Source organism: Ranitomeya imitator, chromosome 2, assembly GCF_032444005.1.
Source record: "Ranitomeya imitator isolate aRanImi1 chromosome 2, aRanImi1.pri, whole genome shotgun sequence".
NCBI lineage: Eukaryota > Metazoa > Chordata > Amphibia > Anura > Dendrobatidae > Ranitomeya > Ranitomeya imitator.
Window position 1 is genome coordinate 582,153,317 of NC_091283.1, and position 19,113 is coordinate 582,172,429.

The 19,113-nt window shown below is 43.9% G+C and overlaps 1 protein-coding gene across 3 annotated transcripts in view; it reads right to left on the reverse strand.

The window, feature by feature from the left end:
* LOC138665079 (protein-glutamine gamma-glutamyltransferase E-like) overlaps positions 1-19,113 on the reverse strand; it is a 159,635-nt gene that overhangs the window by 114,268 nt on the left and 26,254 nt on the right. Inside the window, exon 2 of one of the 3 annotated variants that reach the window (XM_069752247.1) lies at positions 13,048-13,156. The exons of 1 other annotated variant lie outside the window; for it this stretch is intronic. In XM_069752247.1, coding sequence (XP_069608348.1) covers positions 13,048-13,141 — 94 coding nt within the window. In that variant the 5' untranslated portion in view covers positions 13,142-13,156. The remainder of the gene's footprint in view (positions 1-13,047; positions 13,157-19,113) is intronic. One more of the 3 variants, XM_069752248.1, reaches the window with a different exon arrangement.

Sequence of the window (19,113 nt, forward strand, 5' to 3'; positions counted from 1 at the left end):
CGGTATATTGCAGCTCAAAAAAAAAAAATATATATATATATATATATATTGTAGGAAGATGAACTTCAGATGACTGATGTAAACTGTGGCTGTACAGATAAGCAAGCAATAGTCTCAAGAATATGCAGGTATTGGTAGTACAGACCGAGGGTGGAGTACAAGTCCAGCAATTCACAATCCAGAGGTCAGAGCCCGGGCTGGCTCGTAGTGGAGGGGAAGACCATAGTGGAGGTTGGTGCAAGCAGGTGTAGAGTAACAGAGTCTTTCCGGTGGTATGTAGATCCAGAAGCAAGCGGGGTATCCCGAGGAATAGAAGAAACAAGCAGGTTGCAAGTCTTTGAGCTTGGCAGCAAGTTAGGAACAAGATACACAAGCAAGGTATAGTGTGCAGAGTTACTTTATATATGCAGCAGACATGAAACAAGGAGTATCAGACAGGAAACAAGATGGCCCCTATGAGGCCAGCCACTCCATTTTAGGTAAGGGCAGAATCCAACAGAACTAAGGGCAAAAGCAGACAAAAACAAGTACGCAGTCCCAGTCCTTACAGAGGTTTTCATCCAGGATATCTCTGTACTTGGCCGCATTCATGTTTCCTTCATTGGTAACCAGTCATCCTGTCCCTTCAGCTGTAAAACACCCCCATAGCATGATGCTGCCACCACCATGTTTCACTGTTGGGATTGTATTGGGCAGGTGATGAGCAGTGCCTGGTTTTCTGCACACATGCTGTTTAGAATTATCACCAAAAGGGTCTATATTCGTCTCATCAGACTTCTTATTTCTCATAGTATGGGAGTCCTTCATGTGTTTTTTTAGCAAACCCAATGCAGGCTTTCATATGTCTTGCGCTGAGGAGAAGCTTCCGTCAGGCCATTCTGCCATAAAGACCCGACTGGTGGAGGGCTACAGTGATAGTTAACTTTGTGCAACTTTCTCCCATCTCCCTACTGCATCTCTGGAGCTCAGCCACAGTGATCTTGGGGTCACAGTAATCACTATGATCTTCTTTACCTCTCTCATCAAGGCACTTCTCCCATGATTGCTCAGTTTGGCTGGACGGCCAGGTCTAGGAAGACTTCTGGTGGTCCCAAACTTCTTTAATTTAAGGATTATGGAGGTCACTGTGCTCTTAGGGACCTTGAGTACTGCAGAAATTCTGTTGTAACCTTGGCCAGATCTGTGCCTTGCCACAATTCTGTCTCTGAGCTCCTTTGCCTGTTCCTTTGACCTCATGATTCTCATTTGGCCTGACATGCACTGTGAGTTGTGAGGTCTTATATAGACAGATGTGTGCCTTTCCAAATCAATTCCTATCAGTTTAATTAAACACAGATGGGCTCCTATGAAGGAGTAGAACCATCTCAGGAGGATCACAAGGAAATGGACAGCATGTGACTTAAATACGAGTGTCTGAGCAAAGGGTCTGAATACTTATGACCAAGTGATATTTCAGTATTTCTTTTTTAATAAATTTGCAAAAATTTGTACACTTATGAAAGAGACACCACTGAACAGAGGTCAGACAGAGTCCAGAGTAACTCTGCTGCCTCATTATAGTGAATGGACCCCTCGGGGGTTTCATCTGAATCATGTCACTCGGAGATTTAGATGGTAGCCCCAGAGTAAGTGGTCAACGTTGATCGCCGGATAAAAGAGTTACCAAATGTTATGTAAAATGTTCCCAATAAAAGCTTCAACTCAATCCACAAAAAAAACAAGCCTCCACTCAGGTTCGTCATCTGTTAGTTGAAATATAGGGGGCTTCCACTTTTCTGGTAGTACAAAGGCTCTGGAAAAGCAAAATGGTTCCTCGTCCCTCAAAAGAAATTCAGCTAATTCTGTGCTCCCAAATCCAAATGCACCCCTCCTTTCTGAGCCCCACAGTGTACCTAAAACACATACAGTGTGCACGTTTTGCATTTCTGAAGTGATGAGAGCCCACCTAACTTACGGGTGCATGCCTCCAGAAGCACAGGCTGGGCAGAACGTACTGGTGACTACAACAAACTGGTCACTACAGCGTACTGGTCACTACAATGGCAGTTTACAATTTTCACCTGGCAACATTCATTGCTGCTTGTCTCTGGAAAACACCCATTGAGTCAAAATAGTCACTATATCTGTAGATAAATTCCCAAAAGGGGTATAATTTCCAAAATGGGGGTCACTTGAGGGAGGATTCTGTGCTTTTAGCAATTAGGGCCTCTGGATATGGAGTCCGCAAACTTTTCTAAGAAAATCTGCATTCCAGGAGGCAAATAGCTCTTGGTCACTCCAGCAGTACTGTACAGCCACATATGGCGTATTGCCATGTTCAGTAGAAATTGTGGTACAAATTTTGGTGCCATTTTTACCCACTTTTGTGAAAATGTAAAATCTGAGGCTAAAACAGAATTTTGGTGGTAAAAATATAAAATTATTTTTTCTTCAAAATGGTATAAAATTCTGTGACATACCCGTGATGTCAATATGATCACTGCACCCCTAGATTAAGAAAGGTATAATTTGTAAAATTGGGTAAAATTGGGTCACTTATGGGGATTTCTGCTGTTCTAGCAACTCAGCACCTTTCCCAGTGGGTCATAGCACCCGCAAACCAAAACAGTAAAATCTGCTCTATAGCATGGTGCTCCTTGCCTTCTGAGCTTTGCACTGTTCCTGAAAATTTTACCCGATTATATGTAGGATATTGGCACACTCAGCATTTTTTTTTTTACAACAACCTGGGTCCATTTTTTCCTATTAGCCCTTAGAAAAATAAAAAACTTGGGGCTAAAACATTTTAGTGGTAAAAACGTAGTTTATTCTTTCTTCACCACTCAATGGTATAAAACCATCAAAACCATTCCAGCAAAATCTGAACTCTACCCTTCTGAGCTCTGCACTATGCCTCAAAAGTAGTATTCACATTCTGAAAATGCTATTTTTTTATTTTCATGTTTCAACGTTATAAACTTCTGTGAAGCACCCGAGGGTTCAATGTGCTCACCACACATCTAGATAGGTTCCCTGAGGGGTTTAGTTTCAAAAATGGTGTCTCTTGTGGGGGGTTTCCACTGTTTAGGCACATCAGGGGCTCTCCTAATGCAACATGGCGTCCGCTAATAATTCCAGTGCATTTTGCATTAAAAAAGTCAAAAGGCGCTCCTTCCCTTCTGAGTAGTGTTGAGCATTCCAATACTGCAAGTATCGGGTATCGGCCGATATTTGCTGTATCGGAATTCCGATACCGAGTTCCGATATTTTTGTGATATCAGAAATCGGTATCGGAGTGTGCGGTGCGTATGGTTCCAAGGGTCTGGAGGAGAGGAAACTCTCCTTCAGGCCCTGGGATCCATATTAATGTAAAAAATAAAGAATAAAAAAAAAAAATATGGCTATACTCACCCCTCCGAAGAACCCTGGCTGTCACCGCTGCAAGCGTCCGCCTCCGTTCCTGAGAATGTAGTGAGTGAAGGACCTTCGATGACGTCGTGGTCAGGTGAGCGATCACGTGAGCGGTCAGGTGACCGGTCACCTGATCACGACGTCATCGAAGGTCCTTCACTCACAGCATTCTTAAGGACGGAGGCGGACGCTTGCAGCGGTGACAGTCAGGTGTTATGAACAGGTAATTCAGAACCACAATGGACCTTGAAGTTCAGAGCACACAAAGTGACCTGACATTTACCAAAAACATATGACGAGCTCTGAGACGTGGAAACTCTGCTGACCGCAATCCCTAATCCTATCACACCACACTAGAGGTGGATTGCGCCTAACGCTCCCTATGCAACTCGGCACAGCCTGAGAAACTAACTAGCCCTGAAGATAGAAAAATAAGCCTACCTTGCTTCAGAGAAATTCCCCAAAGGAAAAGGCAGCCCCCCACATATAATGACTGTGAGTAAAGATGAAATACAAACACAGAGATGAAATAGATTTAGCAAAGTGAGGCCCGACTTACTGAATAGACCGAGGATAGGAAAGATAGCTTTGCGGTCAACACAAAAACCTACAAACAACCACGCAGAGGGGCAAAAAGACCCTCCGCACCGACTAACAGTACGGAGGTGCTCCCTCTGCGTCTCAGAGCTTCCAGCAAGTAAGAAAAACCAATATAGCAAGCTGGACAGAAAATATAGCAAACAAAAATAACATAAGCAGAACTTAGCTTATGCAGGATAGACAGGCCACAGGAACGATCCAGGAGGAAGCAAGACCAATACTAGAACATTGACTGGAGGCCAGGATCAAAGCACCAGGTGGAGTTAAATAGAGCAGCACCTAACAACTTAACCTCATCACCTGAGGAAGGAAACTCAGAAGCCGCAGTACCACTCTCATCCACCAAAGGAAGCTTATAGACAGAACCAGCCGCAGTACCACTCACGACCACAGGAGGGAGCTTGGCCACAGAATTCACAACAGTACCCCCCCCTTGAGGAGGGGTCACCGAACCCTCACCAGAGCCCCCAGGCCGACCAGAATGAGCCACATGAAAGGCACGAACCAGATCGGCAGCATGGACATCAGAGGCAAAGACCCAGGAATTATCTTCCTGACCATAACCCTTCCACTTAACCAAATACTGGAGTTTCCGTCTCGAAACACGAGAATCCAAAATCTTCTCCACAATATACTCCAATTCCCCTTCAACCAAAACCGGAGCAGGAGGATCAATAGATGGAACCACAGGTGCCACATATCTCCGCAACAATGACCTATGGAACACGTTATGGATGGAAAAAGAAGCCGGAAGAGTCAAACGAAAAGACACAGGATTAAGAACCTCAGAAATCCTATATGGACCAATGAAACGAGGCTTAAATTTAGGAGAGGAAACCTTCATAGGAATATAACGAGATGACAACCAAACCAAATCCCCAACACGAAGTCGGGGACCCACACAGCGCCTGCGGTTAGCGAAACGTTGAGCCTTCTCCTGGGACAAGGTCAAATTGTCCACTACATGAGTCCAAATCTGCTGCAACCTATCCACCACAGTATCCACACCAGGACAGTCCGAAGACTCAACCTGCCCTGAAGAGAAACGAGGGTGGAACCCAGAATTGCAGAAAAACGGCGAAACCAAAGAAGCCGAGCTGGCCCGATTATTAAGGGCGAACTCAGCCAAAGGCAAAAAGGACACCCAATCATCCTGATCAGCAGAAACAAAACATCTCAGATATGTTTCCAAGGTCTGATTGGTTCGTTCAGTCTGGCCATTTGTCTGAAGATGGAAAGCCGAGGAAAAAGACAAATCAATGCCCATCCTAGCACAAAAGGCTCGCCAAAACCTCGAAACAAACTGGGAACCTCTGTCAGAAACGATGTTCTCTGGAATGCCATGTAAACGAACCACATGCTGAAAAAACAATGGCACCAAATCAGAGGAGGAAGGCAATTTAGACAAGGGCACCAAATGGACCATCTTAGAGAAGCGATCACAAACCACCCAAATGACCGACATTCTTTGAGAGACGGGGAGATCCGAAATAAAATCCATAGAGATATGTGTCCAAGGCCTCTTCGGGACCGGCAAGGGCAAAAGCAACCCACTGGCACGAGAACAGCAGGGCTTAGCCCGAGCACAAATCCCACAGGACTGCACAAAAGAACGCACATCCCGCGACAGAGACGGACACCAAAAGGATCTAGCCACCAAATCTCTGGTACCAAAGATTCCAGGATGACCAGCCAACACCGAACAATGAACCTCAGAGATAACTTTATTCGTCCACCTATCAGGGACAAACAGTTTCTCCGCTGGGCAACGGTCAGGTCTATTAGCCTGAAATTTTTGCAGCACCCGCCGCAAATCAGGGGAGATGGCAGACAAAATTACCCCCTCTTTGAGAATACCCGCCGGCTCAGACAAACCCGGAGAATCGGGCACAAAACTCCTAGACAGGGCATCCGCCTTCACATTTTTAGAGCCCGGAAGGTACGAAACCACAAAGTCAAAACGGGATAAAAATAGCGACCAACGAGCCTGTCTAGGATTCAACCGTTTGGCAGACTCGAGATAAGTCAAGTTTTTGTGATCAGTCAAGACCACCACGCAATGCTTAGCTCCTTTAAGCCAATGACGCCACTCCTCGAATGCCCACTTCATGGCTAGCAACTCTCGATTGCCAACATCATAATTTCGCTCAGCAGGCGAAAATTTCCTGGAAAAGAAGGCGCATGGTTTCATCATCGATCAATCAGAACTTCTCTGCGACAAAACAGCCCCTGCTCCAATTTCAGAAGCATCAACCTCGACCTGGAACGGAAGCGAAACATCTGGTTGGCACAACACAGGGGCAGAAGAAAAACGACGCTTCAACTCCTGAAAAGCTTCCACAGCAGCAGAATACCAATTGACCACATCAGCACCCTTCTTGGTTAAATCAGTCAACGGTTTAGCAATACTAGAAAAATTATTGATGAAGCGACGATAAAAATTAGCAAAGCCCAGGAACTTCTGCAGACTCTTCAGGGATGTTGGCTGAGTCCAATCAAAAATGGCCTGAACTTTAACAGGGTCCATCTCGATAGTAGAAGGAGAAAAAATGAACCCCAAAAATGAAACCTTCTGAACACCAAAGAGACACTTTGACCCCTTCACAAACAAAGAATTAGCACGCAGGACCTGGAACACCATTCTGACCTGCTTCACATGAGACTCCCAATCATCCGAGAAGACCAAAATATCATCCAAGTATACAATCAGGAATTTATCCAGGTACTCTCGGAAGATGTCATGCATAAAGGACTGAAACACTGATGGAGCATTAGAAAGCCCGAATGGCATAACCAGGTACTCAAAATGGCCTTCGGGCGTATTAAATGCTGTTTTCCATTCATCGCCCCGTTTAATACGCACAAGATTATACGCACCACGAAGATCTATCTTGGTGAACCAACTAGCCCCCTTAATCCGAGCAAACAAATCAGACAGCAGCGGCAAGGGGTACTGAAATTTGACCGTAATTTTATTTAGAAGGCGGTAATCAATACAAGGTCTCAGCGAACCATCCTTCCTGACCACAAAAAAAGAACCCCGCTCCCAATGGCGACGATGACGGGCGAATATGACCCTTCTCCAAAGACTCCTTCACGTAACTCCGCATAGCGGCGTGCTCAGGTACAGATAAATTAAACAGTCGACCCTTAGGAAACTTACTACCAGAAATCAAATCGATATCACAATCCCTATGCGGAGGTAGGGCATTGGACTTGGGCTCATCGAATACATCCCGGTAATCAGACAGGAACTCTGGTACCTCAGAAGGGGTGGATGATGAGATAGACAGAAATGGAACATCACCATGTACCCCCTGACAACCCCAGCTGGACACAGACATTGATTTCCAATCTAATACTGGGTTATGGACTTGTAGCTATGGCAACCCCAACACGACCACATCATGCAGATTATGCAACACCAGAAAGCGAATATCCTCCTGGTGCGCAGGAGCCATGCACATGGTCAGCTGGGTCCAATACTGAGGCTTATTCTTGGCCAAAGGCGTAGCATCAATTCCTCTCAATGGAATAAGACACTGCAAGGGCTCCAAGACAAACCCACAGAGCCTAGCAAACTCCAAGTCCATCAAATTCAGGGCAGCGCCTGAATCCACAAATGCCATGACAGAATAGGAAGACAAAGAGCAGATCAAAGTAACGGACAAAAGAAATTTCAACTGTACCGTACTAATGATGGCGGACCTAGCGAACCGCTTAGTGCGCTTAGGACAATCGGAGATAGCATGAGTGGAATCACCACAGTAGAAACACAGCCCATTCTGGCGTCTGTGTTCTTGCCTTTCAGCTCTGGTCAAAGTCCTATCGCACTGCATAGGCTCAGGTTTATGCTCAGATAATACCGCCAAATGGTGCACAGATTTACACTCACGCAAGCGTCGACCGATCTGAATGGCCAAAGACATAGACTCATTCAGACCAGCAGGCATAGGAAATCCCACCATGACATCCTTAAGAGCCTCAGAGAGACCCTTTCTGAAAATAGCTGCCAGCGCACATTCATTCCATTGAGTGAGCACGGACCACTTTCTAAACTTCTGACAATAAATCTCTATCTCATCCTGACCCTGACACAGAGCCAGCAAATTTTTCTCTGCCTGATCCACTGAATTAGGTTCGTCGTACAGCAATCCGAGCGCCAGAAAAAACGCATCAATATTACATAATGCAGGATCTCCTGGCGCAAGGGAAAATGCCCAGTCTTGAGGGTCGCCACGTAATAAAGAAATAATGATTTTAACTTGTTGAACTGGGTCACCAGAGGAGCGGGGTTTCAAAGCCAGAAATAGTTTACAATTATTTTTAAAATTCAAAAACTTAGCTCTATCTCCAGAAAATAACTCAGGAATAGGAATTTTAGGTTCTAACATACGATTCTGAACCACTAAATCTTGAATGTTCTGTACTCTTATAGTGAGATTATCCATCAAAGAGGACAGACCCTGAATGTCCATGTCCACACCTGTGTTCTGAACCACCCTGATGTAAAGGGGAAAAGAAAGACAGAACACAGTGCAAAGAAAAAAAAATGGTCTCAGAACTTCTCTTTTCCCTCTATTGAGAAGCATTAGTACTTTGGGCCTCCAGTACTGTTATGAACAGGTAATTCAGAACCACAATGGACCTTGAAGTTCAGAGCACACAAAGTGACCTGACATTTACCAAAAACATATGACGAGCTCTGAGACGTGGAAACTCTGCTGACCGCAATCCCTAATCCTATCACACCACACTAGAGGTAGCCGTGGATTGCGCCTAACGCTCCCTATGCAACTCGGCACAGCCTGAGAAACTAACTAGCCCTGAAGATAGAAAAATAAGCCTACCTTGCCTCAGAGAAATTCCCCAAAGGAAAAGGCAGCCCCCCACATATAATGACTGTGAGTAAAGATGAAATACAAACACAGAGATGAAATAGATTTAGCAAAGTGAGGCCCGACTTACTGAATAGACCGAGGATAGGAAAGATAGCTTTGCGGTCAACACAAAAACCTACAAACAACCACGCAGAGGGGCAAAAAGACCCTCCGCACCGACTAACGGTACGGAGGTGCTCCCTCTGCATCTCAGAGCTTCCAGCAAGCAAGAAAAACCAATATAGCAAGCTGGACAGAAAATATAGCAAACAAAAATAACATAAGCAGAACTTAGCTTATGCAGGATAGACAGGCCACAGGAACGATCCAGGAGGAAGCAAGACCAATACTAGAACATTGACTGGAGGCCAGGATCAAAGCACCAGGTGGAGTTAAATAGAGCAGCACCTAACGACTTAACCTCATCACCTGAGGAAGGAAACTCAGAAGCCGCAGTACCACTCTCATCCACCAAAGGAAGCTTATAGACAGAACCAGCCGCAGTACCACTCACGACCACAGGAGGGAGCTTGGCCACAGAATTCACAACAGCCAGGGTCCTTCGGAGGGGTGAGTATAGCCATATTTTTTATTTTTATTCTTTATTTTTTACATTAATATAAATCCCAGGGCCTGAAGGAGAGTTTCCTCTCCTTCAGACCCTGGGAACCATCCAGGATACATTCCGATATTTGTGTCCCATTGACTTGTATTGGTATTGGAACTCGGTATCGGCGAGATCCGATATTTTGCCGGTATTTGCCGATACCATCCGATACCGATACTTGCAAATATCGGAAGGTATCGCTCAACACTAATGATCATATGTCATAAGGAAGGGTCCAACACAACTTGTAAGATGAAAAACAATGTTTTTATTGTTGTATTACTTTAGACAATTAATTAAAAAATGCTGAGGATACAACTTTGGTACATTTCCATTTGTTTCTGAAGATATTGTACAGTCTATAAAAAAATAAAGGGGTGTCAATAATGATGAGCAGGACTGTATTCTATGTGTATATGTCTATACTATCTGTTCTTTTCTGATGGGTCACGCTGTGATTTTACTGTATGTGGCTGATGAAATGTCAGGTTTTCAAGGAGAAGGGTGCTTAAAAATTGGACAGCACACGCATTGAACGTGTGCTCAGTGATTTTTTTCTTGTACCCATTATCTTGTTTTGGCTCATTGCAGTCTGAAATTCGCATCTGATCGCAATCCGATCTGAGATGATAAAAAAAAGTTGCAGATGATTACTGAGTCATTGAATAACATTGGTTCCAATATAATACGATTTTGTATTGGATTGCATTCGTCTGATTTCATTGCAAGTGGGAGCGAGCCTTAAGTCTGTGTGTGCTGTGGTTAGTACATTTCCAATCACTCTCTCCCCCTATCAATTGAATAGCGATATTTTGCCGGTATCGGCCGATACCGATACTTCCAAATATCGGAAGGTATCGCTCAACACTACTTCTGAGCTCTGCTATGCGCTCAAACAATGGTTTTCCCAACATATTGGGTATCGGTATGTTCAGGAGAAATTGCAGAAAAAAATTTGGGGGCCCACGTTTTCCTGTTACCCTTATGAAAATTAAAAAAATTTGGATCTGAAGTAAAAACATTTTCAGTATTTCAAAAATTTCTGTTAAGTACCTGAAGGTTTAACAAAAACTTCTTTACTGTAGTTTTGAGGGGTGCAGTTTTTTATAATAGTGTTGTTGGAAAAAGGAGAACTCACACTGGTTAACTTCTAACCCTTTTAACTTCCTAAGAAAAAAAGTTGTTTAAAAAATTGTGCTGATGTAAAGTAGACATGTCGAAAATGTTTTGTGAGACATTGATTTAAGGGCATAAGAATTCAAAGTTTGAAAATTGTAAAATTTTCCAAATTTTTGTCAAATTTACATTTATTTCCCAAATAAGTTAAATAGAAGAAATGTTACCACTATCATGAAGTACAATATGCCACTATAAAAAAAACAAACTCAGAATGAGGGGGATCCGTTGAAGTGTACCTGAGTTACAGGTGCTTCTCACAAAATTAGAATATAATCAAAAGGTTAATTTATTTCAGTTCAATACAAAAAGTAAAACTCATATTATATATGAGTCATTACAACCAGCGTGATCTATTTCAAGTGTTTATTTCTGTTAATATTGATGATTTTGGCTTGCAGCAAATGAAAACCCAAAAGCTTAAAACCGATTTTAAAATCTGAAATGTTGGCCTACAGAAATGTATGTTCATTAAATGCACTCAATACTTGGTCAGGGCTCCTTTTGTATCAATTACTGCATCAATGTGGCGTGGCATGGAGGCGATCAGCCTGTGGCACTGCTGAGGTGTTATGGAAGCCCAGGTTGCTTTGATTGCAGCCTTCAGCTTGTCTGTGTTGTGGGGTCTGGTGTCTCTCATCTTACTATTTACAATACCGCATAGATTCTCTATGGGGTTAAGGTCAGGTAAGTTTGCTGACCAATCAAGCACAGTGATACTGTTTTTAAAGCAGGTATTGCTACTTTTGGCAGTGTGGACAGGTGCCAAGTACTGCTGGAGAATGAAATTTCCATCTCGAAAAAGCTTGTTGGCAGAGGGAAGCATAAAATTTCCTGGTAGATGGCTGCGCTGACTTTGGTCTTGATAAAACACTGTGGACCTACACCAGCAGATGACATGGCTCCCCAAACCATCACTGATTGTGGAAACTTAACACTAGATCTCAAGCAGCTTGGATTGTGGCCTCTCCACTCTTCCTCCAGACTCTGGGACCTTGATTTCCAAATTAAATGCAACATGTATTTTCATCTGAAAGCAACACCTTGGACCGCTGAGCAGCTGTCCAGTTCTTCTTCTCCTTGGCCCAGCTAAGATGCTTCTGGCATTGTTTATTGGTTATGAGTGGCTTGACACAAGGAATGCGACAATTGTAGCCCTTGTCCTGTATAGGGCTGTGTGTGGTGGCTCTTGAAGCAATGTCTCCAGCAGCAGTCCACTCCTTGTGAATCTCCCCCAAATTTTTGAATGACCTTTTCTTAACAATCCTTTCAAGGCTGCGGTTATCCTTGTTGCTTGTGCACTTTTTTCTACCACACTTTTTCCTTCCACTCAATTTTCCATTAATGTGCTATGTGAACACCCAGCTTCCTTAGAAATGACCTTTTGTGGCTTACCCACCTTGTGCAGTGTGCCATTGACTGCCTTCTGTCAAGTCAGCAGTCTTCCCCATGATTGTGGAGCCTACTGAAACAGACTAAGGTTCCTTTTTAAATGCTTAGAAAGCCTTTGCCGGTGTTTTTTTGTTAATTATTCTAATTTAGTGAGATAATTACTTTTGTGTTTTCATTGGCTATAAGCCATAATCATTAACATTAACAGAAATAAACACTTCAAATATATCACTCTGTAATGACGCTATATAATATACGAGTTTCACTTTTTGTATTAAAGAACTGAAATAAATTAACTTTTTAATTATATTAAAATTTTGTGAGAAGCACCTGTATTACCTCAAAGTGACACTGGAATTTTACAGAATTGTAAAAATTGGCCTGGTTTTTAAGGTGGAAATCTCCTTGGAGGGGGTAAAGGGATTAAAGGAGATAACCAATGGTTGATCAACTATTCAGTATGGCAAGTGAAACAGTCATGTAATTGAACCCCTGTTTGTCACCATGAACCCACCACAACATGCATGCTTGATAAGGATAACAAAAACAAAATAAGCCTAATATTTATTGTTTTTTTTATATAAATAGCTTGCAGATGTAGCAAACCAACCTAGCTATTGGCACAACCTGGGTATGACAAAAAAAAGTTTAAAAAGCAGCAACCTACAATGTAGCATCAAAGTTGTAGCCAGAATCTATTAAGCTCCATCAGTAAATTGTTTAATTGCTTGCATGTCAAGTAAATTTGGTTTAGTGAATCCTTCATCCCTTAGAGATGTTTATGCATAATGATTATATACAAAAATGTTCCCCCCACCCCCCCAAAGTTTAGTAATAAACACAGCTTAAGACTCTGATGTGCTCCTAAACTGCAAAAAACAGTCACAAAATTTCTTGTAGCTATGGGATGGCTATTGCCAGCACCTTCAGAAATCTGCTCACAATCAGGTCTGGTTGTCAATAGAAAACTGAGCACGCTTCACACAATTTGCAGGTTCTTACAGTTGAACATGATAAAATTGTCAGTTCTTGAGATGGCAGAAGCTTCACCAATTCCAGCTCTGATCCCCATATTCACCTGGCCTCTGAGCCTCATATTGCACTGGCAGCCCTGAAAATAAATCATATGCTGAGTGAAATATTAAAAACATGTCAACTAAGGCCTTAAAATTCACAAAAATATTGGGCTTCACCCTAGCCATCCCGCAACATTTCTCTGCTTTGGGGGGGGAACTTGTATCCCTTAAATCATGTCATAAAAAGGTGAGGGGAGTGATTATATAAAATTTTACCAAAAGCTCTTCACACCAGGAAAAACACCTCAGAGTACCAACAAATCAAAATGCAATGGAATTTTATCATTGTATTTAAAAAATATGACAACCATAAACTTAAAGGTAACCAAGTGAAAAATTATATCAATAGAGCAAGGACTAAAAGGTTCAACACACACAACACAAGGTCAACCTATAATAATACAAATGTGAAGGGGGGAGGGGAGGAGATAGACAGGGAGCAGCTTTGTGTGACCACCAGCAGTCTGACTGTAGGGGGATCTGTCTCACATGGGAGCATCTAATGATGTACGCAGCATCCATTCCGCAGCAAATACGCCACGTGGAAACATACCCTAAGGAGTAGGGTTGAGCGAAACGGGTCGTTCATTTTCAAAAGTCGCCGACTTTTGGCAAAGTCGGGTTTCATGAAACCCGATCCGACCCCTGTGCGGGGTCGGCCATGCGGTACGCGACTTTTGCGCCAAAGTCGCGTTTCAATGACGCGAAAAGCGCCATTTCTCAGCCAATGAAGGTAAACGCAGAGTGTGGGCAGCGTGATGACATAGGTCCTGGTCCCCACCATCTTAGAGAAGGGCATTGCAGTGATTGGCTTGCTGTCTGCGGCGTCACAGGGGCTATAAAGGGGAGTTCCCGCCGACCGCCATGTTACTGCTGCTGATCTGAGCTTAGGGAGAGGTTGCTGCCGCTTCGTCAGAAGCAGGGATAGCGTTAGGCAGGGTCCATTAACCACCAAACCCCTTGTGCTGTAGCGATTTCCACTGCCCAACACCACCTTCGGTGTGCAGGGACAGTGGAAGCTACATTTTTTTTTTTTTCCCCCTCAGCGCTGTAGCTCATTGGGCTGCCCTAGAAGGCTCCCTGATAGCTGCATTGCTGTGTGTACGCCGCTGTGCAAACCAACTGCTTTTTTCAAAGCACAAATCCTCTTGTTCCTTCCTTTCTGCACAGCTATCTTTTTGGTTTGTACACACTTTTTATTTAATTTGTGCATCAGTCCACTCCTTATTGCTGCCTGCCATACCTGGCTGAGATTACTGCAGGGAGATAGTAATTGAAGGACACTCCCTGTTTTTTTTTTTTTTTTGTGGGAGATTAAGATTGACATTTCTGCTAGAGTGCCATCCCTGTCTGTGTCATCTCTCACTCAGTGGGCCATAGAAAGCCTATTTATTTTTTTGCTTGATTTGGGTTATAAAATCTACCTGAAAAAATCACTACATCAATCAGTGGGAGAAAAATATTGGCCTCAGGGCTTGTGTGCCACTCTTGACTCCTGTGTGCATCATCACTCACTCAGTGGGCCATAGAAAGCCTATTTATTTTTTTGCTTGATTTTGGTTCTAAAATCTACCTGAAAAAATCACTACATCAATCAGTGGGAGAAAAATATTGGCCTCAGGGCTTGTGTGCCACTCCTGACTCCTGTGTGCATCATCACTCACTCAGTGGGCCATAGAAAGCCCTTTTTTTTTTTTTTTGCTTTATTTGGGTTCTAAATTCTACCTGAAAAAATCAATAAATCAATCAGTGGGAGATTAATATTGGCCTTTGGGCTTGTGTGCCAGTCCTAAGCGTGCCATCTCTCTCTCTCAGATAATGGGCCATAGAAAGCCTATTTATTATTTTTTTTATTGGGTTTATAAATTTTCCCTGGAAAAAAAAAAAAAAGTGGGAGATTAATATTGGCCTCTGGGCTTGTGTGCCAGTCCTGAGCGTGCCATCTCTCTCACAAATAGTGGGCCATAGAAAACCTATTTATTTATTTTTTTTTGGTTTTATAAATTCTCCCTTAAAAAAAAAAGGGAGATTAATATTGGCCTTTGGGCTTGTGTGCCAGTCCTAAGCGTGCCATCTCTCTCTGTCTCTCAGATAGTGGGCCATAGAAAGCCTATTTATTATTTTTTTTTTGGGTTTATAAATTTTCCCTGGAACAAAAAAAAAAAAGTGGGAGATAAATATTGGCCTCTGGGCTTGTGTGCCACTCCTGACTCCTGTGTGCGTCATCTCTCACTCAGTGGGCCATAGAAAGCCTTTTTTTGTTTTATTTGTTTTCTAAATTCTCCCTGAAAAAATCATTTTATTTTCTTTAGTTTCTAAATTCTTCCTGAAAAAATCATTTTATTCCATTTTTTTTTTCCTAAAGTCTCCCTGAAAAAAAAAAAAAAAAAAAAACAAATCAGTGGGAGATTAATATTGCCCTTTCTGCTTGTGTGCCAGTCTTGACTCCTGGGTGTGCCATCTCTCTCTCTCTCTCCAATTGTGAGCCATAGAAAGCCTATTATTTTTTTAGCTTGATTTGGGTTCCAAAATCTACCTGAAAAAAATCACTACATCAATCAGTGGGAGATAAATATTGGCCTCTGGGCTTGTGTGCCACTCCTGACTCCTGTGTGCGTCATCTCTCACTCAGTGGGCCATAGAAAGCCTTTTTTTGTTTTATTTGTTTTCTAAATTCTCCCTGAAAAAATCATTTTATTTTATTTGGTTTCTAAATTCTTCCTGAAAAAATCATTTTATTCTATTTTTTTTTTCCTAAAGTCTCCCTGAAAAAAACAAAACAAAAACAAATCAGTGGGAGATTAATATTGCCCTTTCTGCTTGTGTGCCAGTCTTGACTCCTGGGTGTGCCATCTCTCTCTCTCTCTCCAATTGTGGGCCATAGAAAGCCTATTATTTTTTTTAGCTTGATTTGGGTTCCAAAATCTACCTGAAAAAATCACTACATCAATCAGTGGGAGATAAATATTGGCCTCTGGGCTTGTGTGCCACTCCTGACTCCTGTGTGCGTCATCTCTCACTCAGTGGGCCATAGAAAGCCTTTTTTTGTTTTATTTGTTTTCTAAATTCTCCCTGAGAAAATCATTTTATTTTATTTGGTTTCTAAATTCTTCCTGAAAAAATCATTTTATTCTATTATTTTTTTTCCTAAAGTCTCCCTTAAAAAAAAAAAAAAATCAAATCAGTGGGAGATTAATATTTACATTTGTGCTTCAGTGACAGTCCTGCGTGTGTGGCATCTCTCTCATTTGTTGCCACCAACAACAGAGTGTGTAACATTGTGCCTGATTTTCGTTGTGGTCTCACTCACCTGTAAAGGGGTAGCTAAATCATACTGAAGTTATAGCTCACCGTGTAATTTGTGTGACAGCAACAAATACCGTTAGTTTGTTTACGTTTTTAAAACAATGAGGAAGTATGGTGGAAGAGGTCGTGGCCGGGGGCGTTCATTGTCAGCTGGTAATGAGGGTAGTGGTAGTGGTGGAGCATCAGCTGGTCGTGGGAAAAAAAATATTGCACCTAAGTCTGGAGCTGTGGAGCCAGGTTCGTCGTCTGGCTACACAAGGCCTCAAACGCTCCCTTTTCTGGGAGTAGGAAAACCGCTTTTAAAGCCGGAGCAGCAAGAGCAAGTTTTGGCTTATCTTGCTGACTCAGCCTCTAGCTCTTTTGCCTCCTCTCGTGAAACTGGTAAATGTCAAAGCAGCGCGTCGTTAGTGGATGTTCACGGTCAGGGACAAGTCGCTTCCTTGTCCTCTTCAGCAAAAACAACAACAGAGAAGAATGCAGCAGGCGACACAACGGGTTACTCCATGGAGCTCTTTACACATACCGTCCCTGGCTTAGAAAGTGAAGCAGTTAACAGTCCATGCCCATTACAAGTTGAATCTGACATGGAGTGCACTGATGCACAGCCACAGCCAGACTACTATGCTGGTCCTTTGACTCAGACCACAACATTGCCCTCGCAGGGTGCTGATCAAGAATCAGACCCTGATGAGACTATGTTGCCCCATCACGAACGCTATACCACCGACCGACACGGTGACACAGACGAAGTTGCACACGAGCTACAAGAAGAGGTAATAGATGACCCAGTTCTTGACCCCGATTGGCAGCCATTGGGGGAACAGGGTGCAGGCGGCAGCAGTTCTGAAGCGGAGGAGGAGGGGCCGCAGCAGGCATCAACATCACAACAGGTTCCATCTGCCGGGCCCGTATCTTGCCCAAATCGCGTGGCAAAGCCAAAACCTGTTGGAGGACAGCGTGGCCATCCGGTTAAAGCTCAGTCTGCAATGCCTGAAAAGGTGTCCGATGCTAGAAAGAGTGCAGTCTGGCATTTTTTTAAACAACATCCAATTGATCAGCGCAAAGTCATCTGTCAAAAATGTTCAACTACCTTAAGCAGAGGACAGAATCTGAAAAGTCTCAATACAAGTTGCATGCATAGACATTTAACCACCATGCATTTGCAAGCCTGGACTAACTACCAAACGTCCCTTAAGGTTGTAGCACCCTCGGCCAATGAAGCTAGTCAGCAACGCAACATCCCTTCCGGCAGTGTAGGGCCACCATTTTCCGCACCACCTGCAGTATCTGTGCAGGTTTCTTTGCCAGGCCAAAGCAGTCAGGGTCAGGGAATCACCAGTTTCGTAGTAGGAAACACTGCATCTAGGGCACCGGTGGCAACAATACCATCTCCCACCGTCTCTCAGTCTGCCATGTCCACCGGCACCCCCGCTAGTTCCACGATCTCCAGCTCTCCAGTCCAGCTCACCCTACATGAGACTATGGTTAGAAAAAGGAAGTACTTAGCCTCGCATCCGCGTACACAGGGTTTGAACGCACACATAGCTAGACTAATCTCGTTAGAGATGATGCCCTACCGGTTAGTTGAAAGCGAAGCTTTCAAAGCCCTGATGGACTACGCTGTACCACGCTACGAGCTACCCAGTCGACACTTTTTTTCCAGAAAAGCCATCCCAGCCCTCCACCAGCATGTTAAAGAGCGCATCGTCCATGCACTCAGGCAATCTGTGAGCACAAAGGTGCACCTGACAACAGATGCATGGACCAGTAGGCATGGCCAGGGACGTTACGTGTCCATCACGGCACACTGGGTAAATGTGGTGGATGCAGGGTCCACAGGGGACAGCAAGTTTGGGACAGTTCTGCCTAGCCCACGGTCTAGGAAACAATTGGCTGTAGCCGTTCGCACCCCCTCCTCCTCCTCTTCGTCCTCCTGCAGAAGCGAGAGCTCGTCCACAGACCGCAGTCGCACAACCACTCCATCCGCAGCTGCCACTGTTGCACACCAGGTCTCCCATTATGGGGCAGCTACTGGCAAACGTCAGCAGGCTGTATTGGCTATGAAGTGTTTGGGTGACAACAGACACACCGCGGAAGTTCTGTCCGAGTTCTTGCAGAAAGAAACGCAGTCGTGGCTGGGCACTGTAGATCTTGAGGCAGGCAAGGTAGTGAGTGATAACGGAAGGAATTTCATGGCTGCCATCTCCCTTTCCCAACTGAAACACATTCCATGCCTGGCTCACACCTTAAACCTGGTGGTGCAGTGCTTCCTGAAAAGTTATCCGGGGTTATCCGACCTGCTCCTCAAAGTGCGTGGACTTTGCTCACATATCCGCCGTTCGCCCGTACACTCCAGCCGTATGCAGACCTATCAGCGTTCTTTGAACCTTCCCCAGCATCGCCTAATCATAGACGTTGCAACAAGGTGGAACTCAACACTGCACATGCTTCAGAGACTGTGTGAACAGAGGCGGGCTGTTATGTTTTTGTGGGAGGATACACATACACGGGCAGGCAGTAGGATGGCAGACATGGAGTTGTCAGGTGTGCAGTGGTCGAAGATTCAAGACATGTGTCAAGTCCTTCAGTGTTTTGAGGAATGCACACGGCTGGTTAGTGCAGACAACGCCATAATAAGCATGAGCATCCCCCTAATGCGTCTGCTGATGCAAAGTTTGACGCACAT